Source organism: Trichechus manatus, unplaced genomic scaffold, assembly GCF_000243295.1.
Source record: "Trichechus manatus latirostris isolate Lorelei unplaced genomic scaffold, TriManLat1.0 scaffold00045, whole genome shotgun sequence".
NCBI classification, from domain to species: Eukaryota; Metazoa; Chordata; class Mammalia; order Sirenia; family Trichechidae; genus Trichechus; species Trichechus manatus.
This window is the reverse complement of record NW_004443981.1, coordinates 8,717,137-8,727,292: the sequence shown is the minus strand read 5'-3', so window position 1 is coordinate 8,727,292 and position 10,156 is coordinate 8,717,137. Positions and strand designations below refer to the sequence as shown.

Below are 10,156 nucleotides of genomic sequence, written 5' to 3'. Positions count from 1 at the left end.
ATAATTCAAAGGCATTAATTCTTCATTGGTCTTCCTTATTCATTGTCCAGCTTTTGTATACATATGAGGTAATTGAAAATACCTTGGCTTCCGTCAGGCACCAAGTGACATCTTTGCTTTTTAACTCTTTAAAGAGGTCTTTTGCAGCTGATTTGCCCAATGCGGTACGTTGTTTGATTTCTTGACTTCTGCTTCCACAGGCGTTGATTGTGAATCCAAATAAAATGAAATCCTTGACAACTTCAATCATTTCTCCATTTATCATGACGTTGCTCATTGGCCCAGTTGTGTAAAATGGGAGTAATGTCCGTTGTTGTTAGCTGCGACTGAGTTGGCCTCCGACTCCTGGTGACCCCACGCACAATGGTACAAAACGCTTCCCGGTCCTGCACCACCTCCATAATCAGTTGCTAAAGAGACCATTGTGATCCACAGGGTTTTCACTGGTGGATCTTTGGAAGTAGATCACCAGGCCTCTCCTTCTAGTTTGTCTTAGTCTGGAAGCGCTGCTGAAACCTGTTCAGCATCATAGCAACATGCAAACCTCCACTGACAGACTGTACGTGAGGTACATTGGCTGGACATCGAACGGCGATCTCCCACATGGAAAGCAAGAATTCTACCACTGAACCACCGATGTTCCTGGGGTGATGATCCCTACTTTATAGAGTTGTTGTGAGGTTCAACTGAGTTAATATCTATGTAAAGAGTGCAGAAAACTGCATGAAGGCACTGTTATTAGTGAGCGAATGAATGAATGAATGAAGCTACAACTGTGCACTCAATGTTCTCTGTAGAGTGTTGAAATTTGCCAGGCTGGTGTGACCCCAATACTGCCCAGCATGTTTTCTCCTTTTCGAAATGGATGACTGAGAGCTTGACATAACTCACGCCATGATGAATCTCAAGAGTTTTTTTTCTTTGCCTTCTCCTTTCCGCGTACTTTTGTTGACAACTTTACTGTTCTGTCTGGCCACCTGTGGCTTACGACCCCCCACAGGAAGAACAGAGCCCAGATGTCTGGTATGTATATCTTTAGCCTGATAAGGAGATGTCTGGCATGTATCTCTTTACTCTGATAAAGAGTCTCTTTAATAACCTTGTGAAGAATAACTCATCTGGCCATGCCATCTGCAGGCTACAAAGACACTTCTAGCCTGTATAAAAATCATATATAAACTCTAATATAAAAACGCCTTTTGGGACTCCATAGAGACAGCCTGCGTTGCTGTCAGATCCCCGGTAGTAGACACCTCCTAAATAAACTTTTTCACTCTTTCTGACTTGGAGTACGTTTCATTGGCTTGACTGCTCCAAGGCAGGGACCCTAATCAGGCAGTGTTTTCTTTCAAGTATCATTCACTCATTCACTGAACATCTGTTTGGTGTTTCCTGTGAGCCAGGCACCGTGCTAGGTGCTGGAGATAAAAAGTTGAATAAGATAAAGTGTTTGGTGTCAGGGGATGGTGGGGGAGTTGACAGGTAAAGGGATGTAATCTGTTCCTGCAGTAGGGTGTGATGATGGCGTGCTCAGGGAGGCACCGGGGAGGAGGGGACCCATCCTGCCTGGGGTGGGGCCGGGGGAGCATCAGAACAGAAGTGACATGGGAGCTGAGCCTTTCAAAGATGAGCAGATCCTGTCCTTTATGTAAACCACAAACTAGAAGCGGACACTTAGGAGTTAACATCGTTTTAATCATCATAATAGAAAATGACAACAGCAACAAGGCTAACAGAGAAAGAGGATTTCACAGACACATCTTTACATCCGGTTAGGTTAGATATTTCTAATCTAAAGAGCACATTGAAATCCTACGTTAAGAAATCACCTTTTCACGTAGTAAAAGTCAGTGAGCTCGTGCGACACTGGGTGCTTGAGCAGGAAAGGACACGAGAAGAGTGAAAACACCTTTTCATCAGGTAAATTGCTTACATTCAAGCTGGTTATGAAAACCTTAAGAAGACACAGACATTTAAGATGTTCTCAGCATGAAGAACTGCTATCTGGCCAGTGGCTTCTTACAAGAATTTAAAATTTTAAATAGTATAAAGAGTATTCCTATACCTTCCACTGGGGGGAAACTGCGTTGGAGCTTGGAGAAAAGGGTCAGAAATAAAAGAGATTTCCCCAAAGGCTGTTAATCAGTCCTCCTCATCCCCATCCTGCTTCCTAAGCTTTCCCCAAAAGGGTGCTTCTCAGATGCGTTGGTGAGCCGCCAGGCCCCAGAAATACAAAGCAACCAATGGGAACAAGTTCAGCCCTTCCTACCCATCTGCTTTTTTTAGGGTTTCTCTCCATCCTGGTGGGGCTCCTCAGGAAAGCTCAGGACAGTGGAAATGGAGTCACAAGAGCCATCAGACTTGTTAAGAACTCAAACCATTGCCCTTGGGTGGAATTATTTAAACTTAAGGTAGTAGCTACGATTACAGCTGCAGGCCGCTCAAATCTTTGATTTATTCGATGAATCGCAAATGGGGAAAAGTGGAGCTTCTACAAATACCCGTAGTTTTGGAATCAGAGATAGTGTGGCCTAGTGCAGGGTTTCTCAACCCCAGCACCGCTGGCATTTTGGGCTGGATAATTCTTTATTGTGGGCGCATTTTTTTTTGGTGGGGGGCACATTGCGGGCAGCATCCACGGCTCTACCTACCAGATGTCAGTAGCGTCCCCCCAGTCCCAAAGTTGTGACAACCAAAAATGTCTCCAGACTTGGCCAAATGTCCCCCTGGGTGCAAAATCGGCCCCATTGGGAACCACTAGAATCAGAAATTTTGTAGTTAGGAGTCCTGGGTTCAAGACTCTGCTCTCCGGCTGACCAGCTTGACTGGGCAACTCCCCCAAGGCCCTTGGAGACTGGGTGTCCTCCAGTGTGAGGGTGGGAAACCCCCTTCCTGCCAACTCACAGAGCCTTCGTCAGACCCAGGTGGATCACTGGGACAATGCTTTGGACTGTGAAGGCTGCAATTCTCTTGTTCGTTAAGACGCTGGGAGAAGGGGGCCGGAGAGACAGACGCAGGTGCCTGGGGCGGCCGCTCAGTGCGTGGCGACGGGCTCAGCAGGGAACTAGGGCCCTGGACTCCCCAAGAGCCAGCGGCACAACCACTGCCTGCAGAGTGCCTGGGGTGCTTGTCAAGACTGACTCGCGAGACAGAACGGGCCCGCCCCAGGCCTCCTCTGAGGGAGGTGGGAAGTCAGCTTGAAGCAGGAAGCAGAAGCACATGATGAGCGTCATCTCATGTCTGGACGGAGCGTTTCAGGCAAGGACCGCCCTGTGGTTTCAAAGACGAGTGCACGCCCCTGCCGGGTCCTGGGGGCCTACTGGTCCCCTCCAAGGACAGTATTCCGAGCTTTCTTTGTCTCCATTTTCTGTCTTGATAAAAATGTGTGATTTCTGCGGTGCCTTAGACTAACCCAGATTTCTATTCCAGAATTTGTGTCGTTAACTTTGTGTACTTTTGGCCATTCTGTCCCCTTTCTGGTAGTTACTGTTTTTTCCTTCCTGGGCAGTTGGGGGTGGGAACACGTGGTGTGTGCCCCTCACCCCTGGACTCCGGGACCCGAAGGACAGTCTCACTCTGGGGGATTGCTCATCTTCTTCAGTCACCACAGTTTGGTTTTGTCCTCTGCCACCTCCCCCAACGTCAGTAAAGCCCCAGCTCTAATCTCAGAAGGGACTCGCTGGCATGAGTGGGTGCTGTGATGATCTGGGTTTCTCACTGTGGCCCCTTTTCTGCTTGAAGACTGCAGACTCCGTCCCTCTGGGTTCTTAGTACACCCTCCTGTCCCTCTCACTGAGCGGCCATGGTCAGGGGGACAACAGAGAGGGCCAGGGAGGGAGAGGTCAGGACAGGTGCTCACGGAACATTCTGGCTCTGCATATTCTCCTTTGGCCCCCCCGAGCTGGGGGCCTTGGGCTTCTCCCTCGTAGCAGCTCTGTCCACTGCTGTGACCTCCTCTGGGGACAATCACTGGGCATCTACCAGGGCAGGGCAAAGGGGGCCAGGCAGAGACCACAGTCCCAGGCAGGAGCTGGTAGACCAGGTGGTCCCTTTGTTCCTGGTAAACACACAGCTCGCCGGGAGACGGAGCCCTGGGCCAGGCGTCCACTTAGTGCGTGGCTTCAGCTGCCTTCCTTGAAAATGAAAGGTTCTGAGTGTTATTAGTTGCCATGGAGTCAATTCCGACTCATGGCAACCCCATATGTGTAGAGCAGAACTGTGCTCCACAGGGTTTTCAAGGCTGTGACCTTTTAGAAGCAGATCACCAGGCCTGTCTTCCGAGGTGCCTGTGAGTGGGTTCGAATCGCCAACCTTTCAGGTAGTAGCCTAGTACTTAACCTTTGTGTCACCCAAGGACTCACCCAGAGGCCCTGACTTAAAGCTCTCTAAACCAGAAACCAAACCCGTTGCCACTGAGTCGATCCCCGCTTGTAGCCACCCTATAGAACGGAGTACTACTGCCCTGTAGGGTTTCCAGGGAGCAGCTGGCGGATTCAAACTGCTGACCTTTTGGTTAGCAGCCGAGCTCTTAACCACTGTGACCCCAGGGGTGGATGATCTCTAAGGCCGCTGATAAATGTGTGTTGCAGCCCGGCCCTACTGACCAACGTGGAGGGGAGAGGATTTTTTTCTGGGAATGAGACTTGAAATAGGGAATCTGGTCACAGGCTCTCCAGGATGCAAACCTCAGCCCCAGCCACTGCCCCAGGGATGGTCCATTTCAGAGGGGTTGATTATGATTGTGGCTGGTGGAAGATGTAGGGGGTAACCACCCAGCCAGCGATAGAGGACAGAGCTGAATCCCAGCCCCCACTCCTCAGAGGCGGGTCCTCAGGCCCACAACCTGGCCTCAGTTTACTCAACATAAAAATGGGACAATAATTAATATGCACCTCTGTAACCTCACCCCTGCCCCTAGGGTTGCTCTGAGAATTAAATGAGATTAAATAGAGCACAGCATGAGGAACGGGCTCCAGAAACAGCAGCTGTCAGAAAACAGCTAAGCACAGTCTTACTAATACCAGTAACTGCAGGTCACACTCCCGAAGAAAGAAAACACCATTTCTCTTGGAGAAATCAGGCAGCAGCAACAGACGACAGACACAGTCACGTCCTTCCAGCCACTAGAGAGGGATCGTGACAGCCGTTAATGGGTTTGGCTGCCATCCAAGCCTTCCATTTACAGTGGGGTTGGGAAGGGCCTGCTGCCACTCCAGGTAAGTGGTACGAGCTGTCCTCCCTTCCTTTCTTCCTCGGGTTGTGGGGACACATGGAGATGTAATCATCTGTCCTTGGGGCGGGGGAGCCTCATTCGCCTCTCAACCTTGCTTTCATGGAAAAGGGGCCAGAAAGCAATGACTCAGGGCAGGGACAGGCTGTGCCATCATCTGGCCAGCCCCTACAGGAGGCGAGAGCGCTTTTACCACCTCTCAGGACTCCAGGGACGGCCACTCCTGGCCTCACAGACAGCGCGTTGCTCTTTCGAGTGGAAAGAGTCCCACATACAGATGGAAATAAAGCACAGGGATACAGTCTACTCTGACACACGGGGGTCACTCGATGGCAATGGGCTGCTTTTTTTTATGGGGCATCCAGGGCTTGCAGAGGGAAAATAGAGGGATCACGGACGGGCACACTCAGAGAACATTCCAGCAAATGCAGGACCCTTCTATGAGGGGCATACCATGGAGAGGCAAGCCCCCTTTTCCCTCAGCACCAACTCGTCAAATCACGGGGGCCTCTGGGGCCAGCCTACCCAGGCAGAAGCCAGATGGAGCCCGAAGCTGAGGCCTCGCCACCTCCCTCTCTGCAGCAGTCTGAGGCTCAGTGAAAGGCCTGACCGCCGGCTGGGGCCGGACCTGCAGAACTGACTCCCTCGACTCCGCTCAGCAGCGCTGGCTGCAACGAGCCGCATTCCATGTGGCTCCCTCCGCTGGGCTCCCTGGTCTCAGCCTGGGGGTCCCTGTCTGCATGTGACCTTGGAAAGCTGGTTTCTGGGAACCTCTCTGGGGACTTGTGCTCAACTTTAAACAGGGCAGGCATTTAAGCCCCCCTGGCCAGCACCCCTGAAGCCTGATGAGGGGGCACCGGGCAGGGGAAGCACCTGCTCCAGTCTGAGGAAGGCCAGGAACTCCCCCTGTGGAAGCCGGAGCTTGCCCAGACTACACGGTGACATGAACCTCAGGGAACAGCCTCTATACACAGGGAGTATCTTTAAATGTGCTCTGGAGGTGTTATTTAGCCACTAAGGGCCCCAAGATGTCGAAGAAGGAGCCTGACTTTAGAGCCAGATGGTTCTAGGTTCAAATCCCAGCCCAGCCACTTGCATGTGGTGGGGCCGGGGGAGGTCACTTCACTCCTCTGAGCCTCTGGTTCCTTATGCGGGTATTTGAGCAACAGATGCTGCCCGTACATTTAAGGGCGAAATAAGTATATGTGAACCTAGCTCAGCGTCTGGCACACAGGCTCAAGCAGTGACCTTCGGTCTCTTTTCCCCTTTCCTAACATCCAAGACAGGAGGGAAGGTGCAGCTCACCTGCTGGCTGGAATCCACCTCTACTCCTTAATCAGGTGCTGAACGCACATCCATCTTCATTGCTCTCTGACTGATGGCAGGAAAAACAGGTAAAGAGGTCATAGGAGGCTGAGATCGAGTGACACAGAGCAAGTCCTAGTCATCCGTGTGACGGAAGGTTTGGGAAAGGTGGCTTCTAACACGCCTCCCCATCGATGGCCCTGATGTTGAGAAGGGAGCAAGACTTGAACATTAGTTTAAGGGACATTTACATTGGGAAACAAAACTTCATGGGGCCAGAAGTGCCAGCGGAACACCCTGTCCACCAGGGCTGCTCTGGGATGCTGAAGCCTCTTTAGAGGCAGAAGCTGTCTTTTTCTCCCCTCCTGCTCTTTCCATCACGGCAGACAGAATGCCACCTCCATTGGCTGGTTAGAGAACAAGGGCAGTCGCCTTGTCTTTCAAGGGCTGGAGGCTTCCCGGGAGGGAAAGTCAGAGAGCATTGGGGCTGGGGTGACCCATGAAGGTGCCCCTCAGACAGACTCTGCTTCTGGGGTAGACATGAGGGCTGGATGGGGCGGGGTTTACTGGAGCCCCACTGCACGCAAGGGCTGAGTAATTACCCACCGCAGCCTCAGGGCTGGTTCAGCAGAGTTCGATGGTTCCAGAAGGCTCCCCAGACCCACAGTCTTGCGGCCCTCCTCCCTCGCTGCAGACGTCAGACGGCTTTCTGCACTCTTGGCCTCCACTTGAAGCTGAAGCTTCTGGGGGTGGACACTTGGCTGCGGGTGACAGACGCGGCCAATAAGAGCTGGCAGCAGGCAGCAGCACTGTCTGGAGGCTGGGCTGATAATCCTGTTACCATGGCAGCTCGTTGACAGCCTCCTGAGATGAGTGGCTGCCCCTGGACAATTATGACGTCCCTTCACCTGTCATCAAGAACACTCATTCCTCCTGAGACCACAGTGGCAATTGTCCCCAAACACACACAAGAGATTATTGATCGTTTCGCATTCACAGAGGGGGAATCTGTGCCATTTATTTCCTTTTTGGAGTCCCTGGGTGGTACAAACGGTTCACGCACTCAGCTGCTAACTGAAAGGTTGGAGGTTCAAGTCCACCCAGAGGCCCCTCAGAAGAAAGGGCTGTCAATCTACTTCCGAAAAATCAGCCATTAAAAACCCTGTGGAGCACAGCTCCAGTCTGACACACGTGGGGTGACCAGGAGTCAGAGTTGACTGGACAGCAACTGGATTTTTAATTTTTGTTTTTACAGCGTAGCGAAGAGGAGGGAGGAAGTCACTCTGGCTTTACAGGGGAGGGCTGCCTTGCAGGGGTGGGGGAGCACTGGGGCAATGATCCTTCCTAAGGCGGGAAGAAAGTGGGCCCTTTCCGACACTGCTCCCCCAGCACGTCCCAGCCGGCTTTGCCTTTACTGGGGAGCTTCCTTGATGGCCAGGGCTCTGAGCCACTGATTTTTAAGAGCCCTGGTGGTACAGTGGTTGGGGGCTTAGCTGCTAACCAAGAGGTTGGCTATTCAAACCCACCAGCCATTCCGAGGGAGAAAAGACCTGGCAATCTGCTGGCGTAAAGACTACAGCCTTGGAAACTTTATGGGGCAAGTTCTAGTCTGTCCTATAGGGTTGTTATTAGTCGGAATCGACTCCACGGCAACGAGTTTTTTGAGGAACACTAACTCAGGCAGAAACACAGTCACACCTGCAAGACAGCACGGTATCGAAATCGGAGGTTAAAATCTAGGGTCTAAACCTCCCTCTTGCATGCAGCTTCAAGATGCTCTGGAAATTCTCTCGAAGGGCAGCTTCTCCATCCATACAGCTGGGAAGACAGACCTGATCAAGAGAGGGCCTGGCTAGGGCAGAGAGAGCCCTGAGTGAGAGTTAGGAAGCGTCCCTTCTGCTCCAACTCTTCCATTAACCTGCCCTGGGATGTAGGCAATCCCACCCCCTCGGTCCCACCGTCACACGATCGGGTGGACCCCACTTTACTCATCTCAAAAATCCCATGAATTTTCAGAGAAGAACATCTTCACTTCGGTAGCCTGGAAAGTGAACTAACTGCCTGGTGGATTGAATTTCTAAAGACAGCCTGTCTTCTTCCTAAAAAGGAAGGGAAAGTCCACTCTGCAGACAAAAACCACCACCAGAGCCTGCCCACCAGGTCAGACCAGTCTGCATAAAAACAAGATACAAGCGTGATTACTTGCCGCCAGAGATCACCAAACCATGTCTCTATCTTAAACGTAACTGGATGCTCCGTCTGGCCTCATTGCTTGGAATGCGGTTTCCAAAATTCCCCACTCTGCTCTTCGAGGCCTTGCCCGTGTCCTGCCCCAGGGAGCTGAATACCTGTGTTCCCAAGCTTCCTGAATCAGCTTGACGCTGGGCTATCTGAAACCAGGGCCACTGGGAGAAATTCTGGACGCGTGGTCATTGCAACTGCAGAGGCCATGTGCCTGGTCAAAACTTTCGGTTCTACAATGTGGGAGCAGCCGAATACCAACAGCAAGACATGACCAGCTGCGAAGCCAGGCCGGGCCCTGAGCTCGGCCCAAGGTGACCGTTCTTCAGAAGGTGAAGGCGTACACCACCCCCACCACCACAATGTTCCCCAGCGTTGCTATGATGGCAATCCAGAGCAAGACAGCATCGTTGGAGGACCGTGGGGGCTCCTCTGGCTGGCCGTTGGAGGCTGTGTGGACATTGGTGGAGGAGTTAAAGAGGGAGTACTCGGTGCTGAAGTCCTCGTTGGGTGAGTCCATGAAAGCGCCTCCCATCATGGGCAGCTGTGAAGGAGGAGAGAGAGAGTTAAGCAGGGACTACAGTACGGCTTGTGTGTTGCTGTGATGCTGGAAGCTACGTTACCCATGGTGGACAGATTTCAGCCAAGTTTCCAGACAGACAGACTAGGAAGAAAGGCCCAGAGATCTACTTCGGAAGATTAGCAAATGAAAACCCTGTGGATCACAACAGAATGTTGTCGGAGACTTTGACTCACTTACTTTGGATGCCTTGTCAGGAAGGACCAATCACTGGAGAAGGACATATCATGTTTGGTAAAGGAGAGGACCGTCGAAGGTGAGGGAGGGCCTCCGTGAAATGGATGGACACAATGACCACAACAATGGACTTAAACATACCAATGATCATGAAGATGGCATGTGTTTCGTTCTGTTGTACGTAGATTGCCATGAGTCAGAGTGACTTGACAGCTGCTTACAACAACACAGCGCAGCCTGTGGGGGCTGGGGAGGAACTGCCCTCGCCTAGGGAAACCTGCCTGGTGGAGCAACCCCGCACAAAACCGTAACTTGTACTTGGTTACTGTTGAGGTGTTAGTCGCCATTGACGCCAGCTCAAGGTGACCCATGCGTGGCAGAGTAGAATTGCTCCACAGGCTTTTCAAGGCTGTGGCCTTTTGGAAGCAGATTCCCAGGCCTGTCTTCCCAGGTGCCTTTGGGTGGGTTCGAGCCACCACCCTTTTGGTTGTAGTCGAGAGCTTAGTCAGTCGCGCCACTAGGGGAGTCATATAACTTCTACTAGTGGCTGCAAAGCAAGGGTTTTGCTTTGGTTTTTTACAATTTAAGGCGTATATTTCAATCTGTAAAAATTAATGTTCCTA

General features: G+C 51.7%; 1 protein-coding gene across 1 annotated transcript; it reads right to left on the bottom strand.

Moving 5' to 3' along the window:
• Window positions 1-9,101: 9,101 nt before the first annotated feature.
• On the bottom strand, window positions 9,102-9,880 carry CUNH14orf132 (chromosome unknown C14orf132 homolog). Its single transcript, XM_012555640.1, has 2 exons — window positions 9,860-9,880; window positions 9,102-9,320 (listed from the first exon to the last, which is right to left on the bottom strand). Exons 1-2 carry the CDS (start codon window positions 9,878-9,880, stop codon window positions 9,102-9,104), a joined length of 240 nt encoding a protein of 79 aa, XP_012411094.1.
• Between the last annotated feature and the right edge of the window lie 276 nt (window positions 9,881-10,156).